This window comes from Diplotaxodon limnothrissa, linkage group LG1 (assembly GCF_057381915.1).
Source record: "Diplotaxodon limnothrissa isolate DT_005_m linkage group LG1, D_limnothrissa_male_GT1.1, whole genome shotgun sequence".
Taxonomy (NCBI): domain Eukaryota; kingdom Metazoa; phylum Chordata; class Actinopteri; order Cichliformes; family Cichlidae; genus Diplotaxodon; species Diplotaxodon limnothrissa.
Genome location: NC_140596.1, coordinates 37,083,968 through 37,102,585, shown reverse-complemented (window position 1 = coordinate 37,102,585; position 18,618 = coordinate 37,083,968). Strand labels below are relative to the sequence as shown.

At 40.1% G+C, this 18,618-nt stretch overlaps 2 protein-coding genes across 5 annotated transcripts in view; both read left to right on the top strand.

The window, feature by feature from the left end:
* The first annotated feature begins 85 nt into the window (after nt 1-85).
* On the top strand, nt 86-10,698 carry ero1a (endoplasmic reticulum oxidoreductase 1 alpha). Its single transcript, XM_085357918.1, has 15 exons — nt 86-242; nt 991-1,110; nt 1,200-1,283; nt 1,612-1,653; nt 3,462-3,538; nt 3,902-3,975; nt 4,549-4,669; nt 6,156-6,217; nt 6,315-6,341; nt 6,414-6,506; nt 6,606-6,852; nt 8,445-8,514; nt 8,995-9,081; nt 9,191-9,327; nt 9,950-10,698. Exons 1-15 carry the CDS (start codon nt 165-167, stop codon nt 10,008-10,010), a joined length of 1,380 nt encoding a protein of 459 aa, XP_085214044.1. The 5' UTR covers nt 86-164; the 3' UTR covers nt 10,011-10,698.
* Nucleotides 10,699-11,070: 372 nt separating this feature from the next.
* The window catches only part of pacsin3 (protein kinase C and casein kinase substrate in neurons 3), a 37,564-nt gene continuing 30,016 nt past the window's right edge, over nt 11,071-18,618 (top strand). For 2 of the 4 annotated variants that reach the window (XM_085350180.1, XM_085350153.1), the window contains exon 1: nt 14,966-15,482. The gene's annotated coding sequence lies outside the window, so the exon portion shown is untranslated. Of the gene's footprint in view, nt 11,514-14,965; nt 15,483-18,618 lie in introns of those variants that run through there. The other 2 variants (XM_085350173.1, XM_085350159.1) reach the window with 2 other exon arrangements.

The following is an 18,618-nucleotide window of genomic DNA, read 5'->3' as shown; positions in this document are numbered from 1 at the left end:
CGTCACGTATTGCACGTAGCGGATTGGAAATGAGGAAATAACCAGGAAGCTGACAGCAGATCACCTCCTCCTCACAGCTGCTGCTGCTGCTTTCATTCACACGTAGCTACAGAGAGAAGCTGCAGTTTGTCAAGCAGAGGTCCGTGGAAACAAGAAGGGTCGTCATGAAACTGGTGGTCATCGTCCCCCTCCTCCTTCTCCTCGAGGTGTCCGGATACGCAGAGTGCAGGTGTTTCTGTCAGGTGAGTGCTGGACGCGGTTCTGACTTACTTCCTACATTGGTGGGATTATTTGACCGGGTTACAGGTAACTTGTACTGATTCATTTTACATGAGTGTCGGTTTTTATGGCTACCCTAAAATTCCAGACTGTGAGTCAATGGCCTCAAAGTCATTTTGAATGGTAGGAGGAAACAAAAAAACAACAACCAAGTCAAGTTGGTTTGATAGTACCAAGTAACTGGAGTTCACTTCTTGTGTATTGATTTCATTTTAATGAGTTTTTTACATTTGCTTAGTGTTGTTGTTGTTGTTGTCGTCAGTGAAAATATCAGTAACAATACAGTTCTGTTAAAACAATTGTGGTTTGGCCTAGGCCCCTGCATTAAATGTGCATCGGCAGTAAGTAATTTCTTTATTTCTGTGTAATGTCACACTGATGTTGTTGCTTATAAATACCAAGTTTTGTAGTTGAGCACCCTGGAGGCGAGGAACCTGCCCATGTTTTGTAACAGTGAAGGTGCTATGGTCTAATTCCCCTCATATTTTGATTACTTAAGAATTTTTCTTGTGTACACATTACATTGATATTCAGATCTATACTTTATTGACCCCACAAGGAAAATGACTGTTGAATAAAAATAAATAAAAATAGTACAGTCTACTATTGAAACTCTTTACAGTGTTTTCCAATCTTACTTCGGCTTGCTCTCAGGAGCATACTACACTGTACACTGGATAACCAGCTGTTTGCCTGTTCCCTCTACATCAGGTGACAGGCGACCTGGATGACTGCACGTGTGATGTGGAGACCATCGACCGCTTCAACAACGACCAGCTGTTCCCAAAACTCCAGAGTCTTCTTGAGTCTGATTACTTTAGGTTCTACAAGGTACAACTCATGCACCACACATACGTATACGCACATCTGTGGGTGAGGTCTGTTACTCTGAATGTGTGTTTGGCTTCCATCCTCTGCAGGTGAATCTGAATAAACCGTGTCCTTTCTGGACTGCCAGCAATGAGTGTGGTCTGAGGGACTGTGCTGTGCAGCCCTGCTCTCCTGTGAGTTTAACCCTCATATAGCAGCTGTAAACAGACTTTTACGCCCCCCCATTCAACCTGCTGTTAATGTCTGATCACTGTCTGTATAACTCATAACGATAGAGCTGCGCATTGGCATTGTTTCTTGTGAACCAACCTAATTGCTTTTGCATATCAAGATTAAATTGAGGGTGCAGCCGTTGTGTATTTAAATACCAAGTGTAAATGCAAAGACCTGTGGACTAGATTTAAATATCATTAAAAAAAAAAACTACAAAGATTACCTATTAATTCCAGGTGAAAGAGGAGAAATGGTCACATCAGACTGACTGAAACTGTCTATTCACAGAACGAGGTGCCCGAGGGGCTCCGATCCGCTCCCCACAACAAGGTGAGTATCTCAGGATCAGTAAGTGGCACAAACTGGCTGCGACTCAGATGGTCTTTTTATTTGTGTCCCATTTATTTAATCAAATCTGACAACAGTTTACCTTCTCCATATGTAAAGTTTACTGAGGATTAATGTCACTTTGGAAATGAATCAAAACTGGAGTCATACAGTAAGTAAACACACCCTCGTGCAATTTATCACTTAAGAAATCAGAAATCAGAAAGGGTTTTATTGCCAAATGTTGAGCGGGTTTACAACATTAGGAAATTGCTGCGGTGCTTCAGTGCAAACATACTGTTATAATACTGTTATAAATTAAGCTTAAATAGACATGAAAATAAATGCCAGACGACTCAAATACAGTTATTAAGAGGTGATGCAGATTCTTCAGTATTAACAATGTGTGTCGAGTCAGTGCAGTCTCTTCCAGTTACAGGGGGAAAATAGTGTAGACAGCTTCTAATTGATGAGTGCATCTACTGTGATGGGTTAGAGAGGAGCTGCTGTAAAGCCTTGAACCTTTTTGCTGTCAGCATCTTGTTTTGTGTTTTGTAAAAAGACGCAGGAATCTGTATGGAATTATTTATATGTCAAAAATCACGTGTGAGAAAAAGCATAATCTGAGCAAATAACTCTATTTCATTGCCGAGTTTTCCTTTACATTTCAGAACATCCATCTTTTATATCCCATGAAGTCTATGGAAAAAAGCGTTGCTTCTTCATTCTTTAGAGAGGGCCTGAGAGATTTCTCTCAGATTGTGAAAGGGATCGCTTGAGTCACTTGTGCAAAAAGAAAACAAGCAAAAACAAAAGAAAATCCAAAATGGCAATCCCCTCACAGCTCTCCCCCAAACTCAGCATAAAGACACGCTTTCCCATAATTATCTATTTTTTTCTTTTTTTACTCATCCTGTTGAAGACCTGATGACCTTTAGCTGCGTTGAGCATCCGTCCATCTTTCCGTTCACCCATTAACAATTTTTACAAGAGTCACGACTGCTTCTACAGCACAATTTAATCAAACCTTTACACAGTCAACAAAAAACTGGTCTTCATTGAAACTATTGTCAAGGTTTCATTTATTTTCTTCAGAGTTTTGAGATTTAAAAAAAATTCACTGATGCAGAACGTAGTTGAACCATATTATTATTATTATTATTATTATTACCTTTAGCTTAGAGACAGATCCACACTGCTGCTCAGCTGCCAAAAACATTTTATACCATCCATTAAATCTACAAATCCTCACAGTGTGGCCATATTTCTGGATTTGTTGCTAATGTGACAGTTTTGTAAATGTAATGTACTGTACTGTAGCACATTTTGCTTTTTATAAAGACTAATTTTGTTGTTGTTGTGGGTTTTACAGGAGGATGTAATGTTTAAAATTAAAACAAACAAACAAAAAGGTCATGGGATTCTAAAAAGTTTTATTTGCTAGTGCACTAGAGCACCTTTTTGCCACAATAAAAAACGTTTCTATGTTTAATGCTCGACATGTATTATAAAAAAATGTAATAAATCACATTTTTACATCATGGCATTAAAGTGAACAGGTTTATCTGCTGTATTGTGTTAGCAGTTAGCAGTTTTGTTACTTTCACTTTCAGCTTCCTGCTGTTAATGAGTCATCACAGCAAGTTTGATAGAATATAGCTTTGCTGCCCCTCAGATTTTCTCAGTAATTCATAGAATTGTAAATTTAAAGTTTGTGTGTGTGTGTGTGTGTGTGTGTGTGTGTGTGTGTGTGTGTGTGTGTGTGTGTGTGTGTGTGTGTGTGTGTGTGTGTGTGTGTGTGTGTGTTTCAGTATTCAGCAGAAGTGAACGAGCAGCAGGATGAGTGTGAGAAGGCGAAGCATCTGGGAGCTGTAGATGTCTCATTAAGGTGAGTCTCGTTCATTTTGCTCAGTTCTTTTCTTCTTCTAAAAGTGACTTTTTGACATTTTTTATTCAGACTGTTCTTTTGAGTAAATTGTGCACTGCATTGGATGAAACTGTCTGGAAGGCGGTTGGGTGGTGAGCATACAAGGCATAGTTCGGGTGAAAGCTGCTTCTTTAACCTGAAGAACCATACTCGTTATCTTTGCTATTGGGAACAAAATCATTAATATATAACTCAAATTATTTTCTGGTAACACGTTCAAGCGGGATACCAAAGTAGGATTTAACTTTCTTTTCTGACCTATGAACCTCCACACTGAGGTTGAGCACAACTAAGTCAACTGAGTGCTCTCCTTTTTGTTCCCAGCGCTGAGACCAGAGAGGCTCTGCTCGACTGGAACAAATATGACGACGAAGCAGAACGCTTCTGCGTGGTTGACGGTACGTCTCAGTCCAGCTGAATGAAGGAAGAAGCAAATTTGATACATTTTGATTACCAAAAATAATTGCTAATTGACACTAGGCAGAAATATGATAGTCAAATGCTGTAGATTGTAAGGCAACATGTGTACGTCAACAACAAAGTTAAAGAATGAAAATGTTTTGGAAACATAACAGATTATTTAGCTTAGCATAACTGAAAGGGAACATAAAGAATAGATAGTATGTCTTGTTTTTGGTAAGGGGATATGATTACAAGAGACATTTTTAGGGAATGTAATGCTATGTTTAAGCAGTATTGGGACTGACTATAAAACATACTCCAAGGAGTAGTTTTAGGAAACATGATTCAAGCAATTACAACACAGAAGATGGTGCAACATGTAGAAAATGTAATGAAACATAGGGATCCATTTCTCCAAAACCTTTGTGAAATGCTAGTGGGTAACTCCTCTTTCCTGAATAAATCCCCTCCACCACCACCCTCTGCTACATTCTGTCACATGTGGCTGACAAAAAAAGATGTTTTCATTATAATGACTTGCAGCTGAATAAAGGCTCGCTCTTTTCCAGATGAAGAGTCACCAGACTCCCAGTATGTCGACTTGCTGCTGAATCCAGAACGCTTCACAGGCTACAAAGGACCAGAGGCCTGGCAGATCTGGAACAGCATCTATGAGGAGAACTGTTTCAAGTAAGCGTTCAGAGCCCACAAAATAAGTGACTGTAGTTTATACTTTAGCGTGATTCACAGTTCAAAAATAATCCCCAGTTATCTCACACTGGGACTTAGAGGTTGTTACCTCTTACTTCATCTCCTGTTTGAAATTGATTGCTTTAGCTCACTTTCAGCCAAGTTTTGAGGAGCAGGCGGATGGCTCTTCAATGCCCACAGCCATAGAGGTGTCCGCAGTGACCATGTTAGGGACATCTATATCCTCTGACATCAGAATTAGGGCTGGGTATCGTCACTGATTTCTAGAATCGATTCAATTCCGATTCACAAGGTCCCGAATCGATTCGATCCACGATTCGATTTAATTCGATTCGATTCGATTTAAATCTGGGAAATTTTGACAGTCAGAGATATAATTCAGATCAGGACATTTACATATTTTTGTATCTATAAAAAGGAAGCTGACACTCTCAAGACTTTATCCAAGGTGTGAGCATCACAGCAGATGCCTTTGTGTCAAAGTAGCTGAAGATAAAACACAGAAAAACATGTAGGTGATTTTCCTGGCCTGGGATTTTATAAAAATATTCTGCAGTACATCAAAAACGAAAGAAAACCATTAATTAATGAACATTACCTCTGACGTTACAGCGGTTTTATTAGAGACATGGCTAAGCATTTTGCATTTTGAATAATTTTAAAAAGTTTCAATTTGTTCAGTATTGAACAGCAGAAATGAGGTTTTCTTTTCGGAAGAATGTAAAAGGGGAAAAAACAGCGGCCGACAGCGCTGTAAGCAACAGTAGACTTGTGTAACAAGCAAGCGAATAATGAAGAAAGCGAAACTGTTCGAGAGAGAGGGGGGGGGGAGAGGGGGAGGGAGAGAGGGAGAGAGAGAGAGCTGCGCATCGCAATGGAAGCAAAACAGTAAAAGAGTGAATTCATGACGATGTTTATGTGAAGCGTTTGGATCTTCTTTTGCTGCTGGTTCGGTCAATATTGTTTGGAGAGAGATCAAACTAACAGCTTTAGAATCAGCGCATAAAGGGCGTGAACACAAAGCGCGGACCCGGATCAGCGAGCTGTCGGCTTTCAGCCCCGACTGTGAGAAAGGCGACATCTAACTGATTCTGATCCGCGGGTCGCGCTGTGTGTTTAAGTCTATGTGCAGAATCCCTGTACCTGCTCTCATTTACTGTTTGGTGGTTCTTGAAATTTTGTGAGATGTCACCAGAGATTCTGGCATTTCGGACAAAATAAATTTATATTAAAAAATCGATTCAGGATTTTAATGAATCGATTTTACGTTATCCAAGCCAGAATCGATTTTAATCGATGAATCGATTATAAAAACCCACCCCTAATCAGAATAGTCTGAAGCCTGAGCTTTGGCTCACAGGGATGATTTGTATATAGAGTGACATCATGTTGCCATGTTTACTATCAACATCCACCACTGTGACCACCCTGTAATGAAAAGGAAACCTTTATGTGTCCTTCTCAGACCATATACTATCAAACGACCACTAAATCCCACCTCATTCCAGAGCAGCCCAGGAAGTGAAGGTAGGAATTCTTCAGTGTTATATCTCACCATTTTTCTAAAACAATTGCAGTTTTGTTTTGTTTTCTCCATTTCTGATGACACGTACTTTGTTTGCAGCGAGGACCTTCTACAGCTGGCTGGAAGGTAAGCTGATGCTACACCTTAAGATTCTCTTTTTGTCGAGTTTTCGATAAATTCTCTGCCTTTCTCTCTCAGGCCAGTGTGTGGAGAAAAGGGCTTTTTTCCGGCTTGTCTCAGGTCTGCACGCCAGCATTAACGTACACCTGAGTGCCAGATATCTGCTGGATGGTGAGGCAGAAAAAAAACAGCCCTTGTTCATTTTCTTTTTCCTTTTGTCTGAAGAGTCAAAATAACTGACACTCACTTTTATTGCCTTCTTTCCTTCAGACAGCTGGTTTCAGAAGAAGTGGGGTCACAATGTGTCGGAGTTCAGACAGCGTTTTGATTCGGAGCTGACGGTCGGCGAAGGGCCCAAGAGGCTCCGCAACCTTTACTTCCTTTACCTGATAGAGCTGCGAGCACTGGCTAAAGTTCTGCCGTTCTTCCAGCAGTCATCCTTCCAGCTGTACACGGGCAGACCCGAGGAGGACCAGAAACACAAGGAGCAGCTGCTGGACATCCTGCAGCTGGCCAGGTTGGTCTCAGACCACACCAATCATTGTTAGACTTTCCCTGAATAAAGGTATAATACAGCATGCCCTTTTTTTCTTGATACCTAGTATTCATGTTCTATAAATGAAAGATCAACCATATTGTGTTTTTTAACAGTTAATTTCACTCAAAGTGCACTAATTAGAAATGCCTGATTTGATATAGATTTACACTCAGGTTGTCAAGGTGCAGCTCGAAGATCTTGCCCTAGTTCTGCTGTGGATTTGACCCATGAAGCTGAGATCAGGGCAACTTGATGGTCAGATCAACTTCTGCAAGAGTCCTTGTACTTCTCGTGGCTGAAGTTTTCCTTGTGACTCTGGCCGTACGCTTGCCCTCGCTGTCATGCTCCAGAGTGAAATTGGCACGAGTCAAATAGCTTATTGACAACATCACTGTCAGTGTCAGTGATGTCTGTCAGTGCGCCCCAGGGCAGCTGTGGCTACAATGTAGCTTGCCATCACCAGTGTGTGAATGTGTGTGTGACTGGGTGGATGACTGAATGTAGTGTAAAGCGCTTTGGGGTCCTTAGGGACTAGAAAAGCGCTATACAAATGCAGGCCATTTACCATTTACCATCACAAAATGGATATGAATGTAAACATGTGGATGTGGATGGGTGGTGTTAGAAAGAAGTGAGCTCTGTTAGCACTCTGCACTCTGGGAAATGTAGGCAACAGATTCTGACATATGACACCTGTGGTTTTACAGCAATGCTTTTTAAAGTCCAACAGTTTAATCACAGTCCCTGCCAAGGTTAATATAGTTAGCTAAAAATAAACTGAAAACTACAACTAGATGTGAGAAAGTGTTGTAGTTCACTAATAATAAAAATAATAATAAAATAAAAACTAGACTTTTGAAAAAATTCAAACTAACTGGAGTGATTTTGAGAACTAACTAAAATGAAATACAAATGTCATTATAACTTGCTTGATAAGTCATGGATAGGTGTGTTTATTATAAACTGTGAGTCAACTGCTTTCAAGAAGTTCAGCGTGTTTATATTATTACACCTGTACCAATATCCCCAAATCTTGCCTCTGGCATATGCCCTCCTTGCAGTTTTAGTCTTTTTAGTGATCACTGTAACTAATAAAAACTAAACAAGTTCAAACAATAAAAACTAAACCGAAAAAAGAAATTGTACTCTTGAAACTAACTGAAACTACACTAAATTAATAACAAAAAGTCCAAATGAAATAACAATAAAAGCTAAAAACAAATTAAATAATACAACACTGTACTAACTCTGGTCACTTCTTCGCACTTCACACTTCTTTCTTTATTAATCTCTGTCTTTCTTCCACAGCACGTCTTTTATCCTGTCTTCCTTTTTTTACCGCAACCGGTCACGGCAGATTATTATTATTATTATTAGTAGTAGTAGTAGTAGTAGTAGTAGTAGTAGTAGTAGTAGTAGTAGTAGTAGTAGTAGTAGTAGTATTATTGTATGATCGACCTTACAATATAAAGCACCTTGCAGCGACTTTTGTTGTGATTTGGCGCTGTATAAATAAAATAAAAACGGACTTCCATGCAATGTTTTGATGACGTTCATCTCCTCTTTTCTAGATCTTTCCCTTTGCACTTTGATGAGGCTTCTCTGTTTGCTGGGGATGAAAAGGAAGCAGCCAAACTGAAGGTCAGCAAGTGTTTCAAACTCTGCTGAAGTTATTGTTAAGTTATTGATATTGTGGACGTAATGCACCAACTGATTACATATTCACAGGGATGTTAATTAATATTTTCAGAATGCTCCCCACCCATATTGTTGATTGTTTGAGCTCATAAAATTCAAAATGATTTATAATTAACCTTCTGGTTTAACTGCATAAAAGCATTCAGTTGTATTCTAGCCACGCCAGTTAGAACTCTACGTGAAATTGTGCTGTAAAAACATTGATGCATCAAAAAATGCTCTAGCTGCAGAGTGAATGCAGATACAGAGATACGGGGAAGCCGATGCTTTGAAACCTTTTATCGCATTAACAAAGCTGCTGGGAGTGATCTTGTGTACGCAGGGTTGCTGCAAACACACAGTAATACTGACTGGAGTTGCAGTTTTAATTTGTGTGGGTAACTTTCAAGATTTAAAATGACCTGAGTTTTCTGTGAATGTCAGGAGGATATCAGACTGGCCTTCCTCAACATCTCCAGGATCATGGACTGTGTTGGGTGCTTTAAGTGTCGCCTGTGGGGGAAACTGCAGGTACCTGTTATTTTCCTCTTAGTGCCTCTCGTTAGCTTGTAGCGCTTCTTTTGTAAAGATGAACTTGATTTTTTTGTTTGTTTTGATCGCTGCCTCTCTTGTGTCACAGACCCAGGGATTAGGCACAGCCTTGAAGATTTTGTTTTCAGAGCGACAGATTGAAGCTCTGCCCAAATCCAGTAACCAGCGACCCAGTTTCCAGCTCAGCCGGCAGGAGATCGTCTCCCTGTTCAATGCCTTCGGAAGGTCAGAGAGAGAGGCTGTGGACATCAAGTCATACATGTGCCATATTTAAAAAAATCTCCTTAGTTCCAGCTCACACCCACTCTGCTCCTTGGAGAGCTTTTGTTGCCTGCGCGTTAGTTTATTATTGTATCTGAAGCACTTTTAAAACCTGAAAATGATTTTTGGATATGATAAATAAGCATGCGCCATTTATTATTCAGAAGCCTTCTATGCATCTCCTTTGCGAATTCCTTCTTGAGCTGAGTGCTTGAGCTATCAGGAAATTTAGACTGATATTTGAGTTACTAAATGCTTACTTTGTGTGTAAATACAAAAGTAAGTTTAATCAATATCAAACTCCTAAGTCTGTCACTTTAGAACAAGTTTATCGCTATAATAGGAACTTACATAAGTGAGTACTGATCTTATTGGAAATTCACACTCATTTAAAACAAAAGTTAAAACAAATATGTTCAACATGAAATCAAAATAGTGCAAAACTTGCCTAAATTTTCTGTAAATTGAGGCTACAATATAATATTCGCAGAGAAACTGGGTTTAATATTAGTTAAAACATACTGGAGTATTTTTTTCATTATTTTGTACTTATTATTTTAACTGTGTCCTCCTGAATCCTGCGCAGGATTTCCACAAGCGTCAGGGAGCTGAAGAACTTCAGAGTGCTGTTAGCAGAGGAGCAGTGAGGACATCCAGAGGAGTCTGCCTTCACCTGTTGACTCCTCTCTGATGGGGCTTTATTTCAACATGTGCACTTTTGTGGTCCCAGGCCACTGACTGCCATCTTTCCTACTGTCTTAAACCTGCTGAAATGTCGACTGAAAGATCAGCTTTAATCAGCCAAGTGTTTATTTTTCCTTAAAATAATGCATTGCTTTCTTTTGAATTAAACTAAAGTCATATTTAAAAAAACAAAAAACAAAATGACACTTTGTGGCATGGTTTAATGTTCCTTCAAGTGGTATCATTTTTTTTGCTGATGGAGAAACGTGCTTGTCTATTTTCAAATGCGCTTTGATCAATGAAATCACTTCAGTTGCTGTTTGGGAGCTGACTGCTAAGAATTCTGTCTCACCTGTTCACACCTGTGTTGTTGGGATTATGCTTTGCTCCTGAGGATGGCGCTGTTTGTCAAGAAAATAGATGAGAAACGTCAAATCTAAATTGAATGCGGGCCACAAATATGCAGTATGTCGAAAGGAAAACTATACAGGAATGGACACCAACGTTTAAAATTCATTATCACACTGATTCTCGTAACAGCCATCCTCTGTTTTCAGAGTCGCAGGTTTTCAGGTGCGTGTCCAGAAGTTATAATGAAACCTGTTTCCACCTGGGAGGAAGGTTTTGTAAACCATTCAGCACAGATCCCCAAAATATTTATATACTGTTGGTAATATTCCGATTGTACATTGTATTTGTGTATAAGTTTGGAGATTTAAAATTTAAAATGTATATATAAAAGTCATTTTATGAAAATGTAAACGGTAATAAAATTTTAAAATTATTTTTCAATGTTCTAAATTCAAAGCTGTTTTTTATTAAATAAATGTGAATATTTGTATTTGTAATTGGGCGTGGTTTGCGCTTATGTGTTCAGTGCCTTGGTCAGAGAGTCTGCGATGGATGTGTGAGAGCGCTGGAGGGCAGCATGCAGCCGCCCGCAGACAGTGAAGGGTTAACCTGTAATAGGATGAATGGATATTGTGGTGAGCAGCATCTGATTACACAGAAACGCCAGCAGGCACCGGAGGGGGGAAGACACGTCCGTACACCTACCAGCACAGACGGCGTTTGGTTCCTGCCAGGGAATACAAACGCGCTCCTTTTCCTTTTTTAATTAGCGTTATCATTATTTTTTTCCCTTTCTCTCAGCGTGCAGGCTATAACTTTACTTTTCTTTTTCTTTTTTTTTTTTAACCGAGCCGAGCAGGAACCGAGCCCGCCGTTATTATGGGAGTTTGTTGAAACAGTGCTGTGGCTGGAGGAGTGTAAATGGCTGAAAGAGGTCGACGGACGACTTGAGAGACAACTTGCAAGATGTCGCACTTTGTGGAAGCCTAAAAAAAGGAGTATTTGTTTTTGTTTTTTACTGTTAGCGTGACAGGAGGTGGTGAAAGAGTAGGGGAGAGGCTGCAGCTCAAGGGGGATCTGGTGTTGGTTTGTTCCTCCGGCTCGGAGAGAAATAGGTAAGGCTCCTCACCTGCCTGCTGTCTGCACATGTTCACACCCTGAACACAGAACACTTTGCGATGGGAAAACTGCCCAATGCAAGCAACTGGAAAGAAGTGCTGCTGTTTTATTGTCTGCTTTTTGTCTTCCCAAAATGTTTCCAGGTGTATTTCATAGACTAGTTTTAGTTATTATTAATCTATCTCTAAGTATAATCAGAAATACACCGTCTGTAATGAATATGTAAACATCCATGCAGTGACTATTAAACTTGCCATTTTTCGTATTCCCAACCAAAATGTGTAAGCTTACGCTTTAAAGCGGCACCAGGTGATTTTTGACCAGCAGGGGGCAGAAAACCCCCCAAACTCTCTACTTTACTTACGCAGCACCCCACCTGCTAAGACCATGTAGTAATTTAAATAGATTTTTAACTTTGTGCTATTATAATTCTGCCCTTTTGCTGCCCGTTGTTGTTGCTCATATTAATTAGTACCTGTAAGTGAGCCCAAAAAAACATGAATAACACACATGACCCTTGCAAGGCACAGCTTTAGCAAAGTGTTATAACAGAAATGCAGACAATGGCAGGTGTAGTTATGCAGTCTTTTTCCCCTTTCAGTTTGTCCATTGTTAAAGTGCTTTACAACTGTGCCAGTAGTGCGCTCCTCCAGTTATACTAGGGACAAACCACAGGACTGAAGCAACAGAATTTTAGCAATGAAACAGTTAAATATATATGTTTAATGTTTTACATGAGGAAAAAAAATATGCATACAGTGGCTCAAGTCAACTTAGCATGGAGAATTAGAGTTTGGGAAACAGTTACATGGTTGTCAGATTTACTGTTCCAAAAACTTTGATTTGCATCTGTAAACATAACCTGCACTAAAAGAGTGCAGGAATCGGGTTACTAGTGCTTATCATATGTATAAGAACCTGATTTATACTTAAGTCCATGCGAGTAAAAGAAGATGATTTAGGCATTTTAAAATGTGTCAGTGATCTGCCAGCATGAGAATTAAGATTTGAAGTAACTTGTGGAGAAAGGAGCAACAAAATCATAATAAATTTTGTTGCTTTACCTTCATGACTTTAATGAAGTGTTGTTTCTGAGCCTCTGAAGAAAGTTTGGAGGCTATAGGAACCTCCCCCACCTTCAAGCTCTCTCCTGCCAAACAAGTTGAATTTCTTGGAAACAGGAGATATGTCAACAAAGACTGTTCACTCCCTCCCAGTCTGTCAGATCACTTGTTCTTACATACTCCTTGAAAAGATGACCTCCCCCCCAAAAAAGTCAAAAAGCAAAGAGTGCAGGTCAGTTTGTTGACAGTAGAAATATTTCCGTGTGGCTCTATCGTGCAGACCAGGAGGATGAATCACTTATCAAGAAAGTTGCATGAACCTGTTAGCTGATAGATGATTTCTTTTATCATTTCAGCTCTGTTTTCACAAACCCTGTTGTAGCTGCATTCATTCATGCTTGGGTTGAATTTTCTAGAAAGCGTGCTTCCATGCAGTCAAATGTGAACAGCAGGGGAAACAGGTTAATCTTCGGTCGTGTTGCCTGCAGCATGCAACAGATTGAGCTTAGACTCCCAGGGCCTACGTCCCGTTTGCAGGCTTTATGTTTCCGTGCTGAGCTGGAGGGAGCTGCCACGGAGGCTATTTTAGACCAGGATGGCCTCCGTGATGTGGTTCTGGTCTGGTTAGAAGTGAGCTGGGAGAACAGCTGTATGTGTGGGAACAAGGCTGAGTTGTCCTTTTCTTTGACTCAGTCTCTGGAACGCCATACTCTCTGTGATCTGCTTTCGTTTTTTCTGCTCTTGCCTCTCACTGCCAGAGAAGCGTCACATGGTTTGCTGTCGGTTAGACACGGAGCCTCGGGCTGCAGGCAGCAGCTGTCAGACGGTACAGGACTGCCGTCAGTGAGCGGGAAAGTGAAATGTGGCCAAAATGCATGATTGCATTTTGCACACAAATTGCTGACGGTGATGTTTGTTCTTAAAAATGACTCTTTTCATAGTAAAGGTTGCTGACCCCTCCCCGAGATGGAGAACCCCTATGCTTTCATCAAACTGTGTGGCTATTTGTTTCTACTTACAGGATGTTTTGGTTTGGATGAACACTGTTAAATAACAGTACTGGCAGCTAGATTTGACAACATACTGTTATTTTACAGTGTATCTACTGTGATCTAGCAGGTACTTCTTACTAGAGTAGGCAATTCTTACAAAAGTGAAAATTAAAATACAGTGCTGCGTAGGATACATGCACTTTTTAGGTGTTCTTGCTATAATCTTTGTAATCAGTGCATAACTTTAAAACCTATTAAAGTGAGAACTGTATCCTCTCAGTTGGCATTTTCCGTTTTCTGTAGGTTTTCATGTCTTTCTTGAACCATAATACAAAAACAAGGTTCCTCGCTGTTAATATTTTTCATCAAAATTACCAACATTTACAGCTGAACTCACCTGAACTCACAAGGAATATTACAGTTGTACAGATAATTGTGTATGTGCATGATTCCCGTAAATCTGGAAAGTTAGGTTAATGGGTAGAACCACAACAGACACATTGATGGGGCAAGATTATCGATTAAAGATAAGAAATGACGATTTCCCGGTTTCATCACAGTATTGACCCAATCGATATTCTAATGATGGATTTGATTCATTTTTAGTCTAGTTGGCAGTGAGGATCTTAGATTTTTTTTTTTTCACCTCTTCAGTCTGATTTGTGCTATTGTATTCTGAGTAATTACTGAAGTTATTCAAATATTATATCTGGAGAGACGTGGCCATAAAGTATCGTTTGACTGGTTGGTGGAAGCAGAAAATGATTCACCATCACTGGAAGTTATGCTTGATCTGCCCTCACACTACTATCCCACCTCTCATTAGTGAATTATTTGAAGCTGTGCTCATAATTAATCAGCTGTATTCATTGTTTGTGCTTTTAGTGGTGAGGATGGGGCTCTCAGCTCTGACTCTTAAAGCATTTGTCATCAGAAGTGAAACTTGGTCACATATCTAGTTATACTGGGAAGCACCCAAAAAGAGCCACTGTTTTGTGTTTTTTATGAATGGGTTCACAAACTGTGGCAGCTGATGAGAATCCGACACAAAGGTTTAATCTTCTGTGCCAGCGATCTTCAGCTGTGGCTAAATGTGGATTTAGATTTATCTGCTGATTATTAAAAGAACAGAGCGGTTTAGAGAGTAACTGCATGTCAGTCGCTGCAACCATCTGTCGATGTGATAACCAACTTTTTGTATCACAAATGTCACAACAACTGAGATTAAATGTCCTGAGTTACTAAACAAAACAGAGCTAGTCCTGCTTGTTTGGATAATTAGACTTCTTTGCTTTCTGATTGCTTGCTGCTGTCGAAAAATCTTCTACAAAAGAGCCTTGTGTTAGGCTGGTATGTTTTTTTTCTCCTTAAAGTAGTAATTAATGTTACCAACTAACCACAGGGTTATAAATTTTTTTTTTTTTTAAAGGCTTTCAAGTCTCTATAAGGTGGAAAAACCTTTTTTTAAAAGTTGAAATTTACAGTGTATGTCTGAACAAAGCAAAATCGCTGGTGTGGTCTTTTAACAACTTGCCACTCTGCTGCTAACTTGGTACTCTGGCAGAGGTATGAGTTAACTGCTCTGGCCTCCCTTTACAGGGGCTGCTGCTCTCTACCTGCTTCATTAACCCTCAACTACACACTCTGTGTGGTATTTCACTGTGACTCCCAGAATGTGCTACCCTCCAGCCAGCACCGGGCCGATATAACAGGCAGCTTGCCTAGCTAACTAACTGCTTGCTGCTTTGCTAACAAACCCCTCTCTCTTTGTCTCTGTGTGTGTTCTCCCTTTGCTGTTGCTTCTGCCCCAGTGGGATCTTCCTGCCCCTCTGTGTTTCTCAGACCTGCGGAGACGGAGGCCGTCTTCTGTTTGGACATCTGTCCATCTCTTTTTTTCGTCTCTCATAAGGTAAGTTTTGCTGTCGCTCTGGGCTCCGTATGGGAACAGTGTGTGGTTTGTGTGCTGGATATACACTATTCATAATCATGCCCATTGTGCCCCTGTAACATTTAACATGCTGCGCTTGCTCTCTGTCTCATCTGTCAGTAGCTTCCACCCGACTCCTACACATAATCCACTCAGTTTGTTGATGGTATCTGCTTGCAGCCCTGCAAAGCTCCACAATATCTCTTTAAGTCTGAAGACATTAGAAACGCATCAGCTCAATGAGTGAAGACAAAAAAATTAAACTACACATTTAAAAGTTGCGTAAGAGTCAACCACCTCTCGTCCCACCTTTCTTTAAATGATTCCTATTTTGTGGAGATGCCTCTTTAGTGTTGCCACATGCAAACTTAAGCTATTCTTTGCTGGAGTCATGGGTGTGCTGGTATAGCAGAAGTTGTTAAGTTGTTTAGCAGTCTGACAGCCTGACAGAGAAATACGCTGAACACTTCCCGCGTTCACCGTCCAAACGTTAGTGACAACCATGGCCGCTTGTTTCCTTCATGTTTAGAGGCTTTGTGCTAAACTGTACATTTTAATGCCTTCACACGAATGACTTGAGAAGATATTTTCTTATCAAGTCAAACAGTACTGACATGAACAGAAAGCATCTAGAACAGTCTTTAAAAAGTGAAAAGTCCTGTTTTAGGGAGATTAGCATTTAGGGGGGGGGGGGGGGGGGGCTGCTGTTGTGTTTTGTTTTGGTTTTTTTTGTTTTGTTTTTTTTAAACCTGACATGACCATGAAATTTTAGCTGGGCAGCTAAGTAGCGCTAATAGCTAGCATAATTTAAATCTGCATTTCATTGTGATACAAACTTGTGAAGCAAAAAACAGGCTGAACAACTATTGTTTTAAACTGAAAGCTAAACATGATGAAACGGCACCCATCTGTCACTTAAAACAACCGTGCCATTATCTTCCTTTAGTCTAGGGTTTAATTTAAGCGACTCTGTATAAATACTCAAACATCACACACTTGTCATAAGTGGAAATCAGCTATAAAGGGAAATCATTTTAAGTCTGGGCTTGCTTTTAGGACCAGTTTTGCCTTTTAGTTTTTCCAAATGTAAATTTCCACTGTAAGGAGAAAAGTTCCATAAGTTTTTTGTTTGTTTGTTTCAGACTTTTTTTTGGGGGGGGGAGAGAAATATTTGACTTCCTGATTTGTCCTCAGTAGCCATTTCAAGCTAAAGATAGTTGTTTATTAAAGCCAAACGTGATGACTTTCAGAGTATCCCATATTGTGGTTTATTGTTGCCAACAGCAATTATTATGTAATCACTGTGAGCATGGTTAACATTTTCTTTCTTTAAACAGTCTCTCATTTTGCTCAGAATCACACAGCAGTGGTCTGATACACAGCTAGTTCCCAGGCTCTCATATGCAGCCAGCTGCTGGCAGGAACTGGACCAGAGAATAATCTCCAAGTGCTCCTCTTTTTAGAGGTTTAAAGCCTCCGGGTCCTCGTGAACCTACAGTGCATAATCTCACATACTGAGACGTAGCTGGAATGCAGACGAGCTTTCAGACTAGTGGTCGCGTGGGCCTCCCCAGGCTTCATGTGTAGGAGCATATAGCCCTGGCACTGCTGCAGGGAAACTGTTGGTTTACATTAATCAGATTAGTGGCCATGAGTTTTCCAGTGGGGCTTATGAGGTCTGGACCTGCCTCTCTATCTCATCCCTCCCTCAGCTGCTCTTTCCCCTCCTCCTCACTAGTCTGACCCACTTCTCTAAAAACCAACAACCAGAATCTCCTTCTGTCTCTCTCTCTCTTCCCATCACCCACCTCTTTAGCAGGGACACATTAGATTCACAGGTCAATAGATTGTGTACTGGATGAGATGATTTTTCCATTTTTTGTCACTGATTGCTGTGCTTCTCAACAGAGGTGCTCTGTATAAAAAATTAAATAAACTAAGGAAAAACTAATGAGCAGTCTGGTCTAGGCTTAGAGATATCTAATCTTTCTTACTTTCTTGGGTTTTCATCAAAGTGTATAATGGTGTTTATGATTTTAAAAGAAACGAAGGCAAAAAAAAAAACAGCTGCTTTGTAACAGAAGTTATTGTAGCTAGGGATGTGATGAATTAGCTGGCAAGGCTACTAATCTTTGTGACCCCTGGGAAATGTTTTTTGTTACAGTTGTTATTATTAATACCACCAACACCAATTTGCTGTTGTTTTACCCAGCACAGAAAGAAGGGTCCCGGTGCTGGCACTGTTAGTGTTGTTTCCACTGGTATCTTATTTTTAATTTAACTGATAAGCAGATCATGAGCTGTGGACACCCTGAATTCTTCCATAGGCTTTTTCAGGTGGTTTTGACTGTTGTTCCTGCAGCACACGGTGTGACAGCCCCCTGCTTTCTAAAGGCAAATAGTTCACACACTTCCATGTTGGCCTTTTATCAGTGGGTTCAATTTGCAGTCACCTGTTTCACAGCTCACTGAGCTCAGCTAAATTTATATCAGGGTACTTAGAAATGGTGTTTATTTAACTGACAGGATTGAAGAAGTTATGGATGCAGGGGCGCAACCAATATTTTTAGTGGCCCCATATGGCCACCCCTATGAAAAAAATTATGGAGGAGTCCCTGTGTGGATGGCAGCACTTACGATAGTTATATAATAAAATAAAAAATCAACTTAACTATCACTCACTATTCATAGATTTATGTTAAATTACAAGTCTGAGGTGTGCTAAAAAGTGAAGCTTAAATGTACCAGCTGATAAAATTGAAAGATTAAATGTGTGTTTTAGTGCTTTCTGCCACTTTTTTTTGTGTTTGTTGTGCTTTGAATGTCAGTTGTAACCGCTGTGTGTCCAGTCCATGTATTTTTTCTTCTACCCCGTCAGAATCAAGTGTTGTATTCATCACATCAGTTTAATATATAGTCACTCTGAAAGTTTACTTTATACATATATGATGGTAACGTCAAACTTTTGGTCCACCGCATTGGTCCACACTGAAATATTAGTTGGACAATATAACGGCTTGCTCTGAAATTCTTCAAACAATACACTACCTACCTACCTACCAACCTTACCCCTTAGCCACATGAAGTACAAAGAGGCCAGCAACAGATGGTCTGCCCT

Coding starts and splice junctions, on each gene's coding strand:
- ero1a (XM_085357918.1), top strand. CDS start 165: ATGAAACTGGTGGTCATCGTCCCCCTCCTCCTTCTCCTCGAGGTGTCC. Junction 3,976..4,548: donor ACGCTTCTGCGTGGTTGACG/GTACGTCTCAGT, acceptor GCTCTTTTCCAG/ATGAAGAGTCACCAGACTCC. Junction 4,670..6,155: donor TATGAGGAGAACTGTTTCAA/GTAAGCGTTCAG, acceptor TGTCCTTCTCAG/ACCATATACTATCAAACGAC.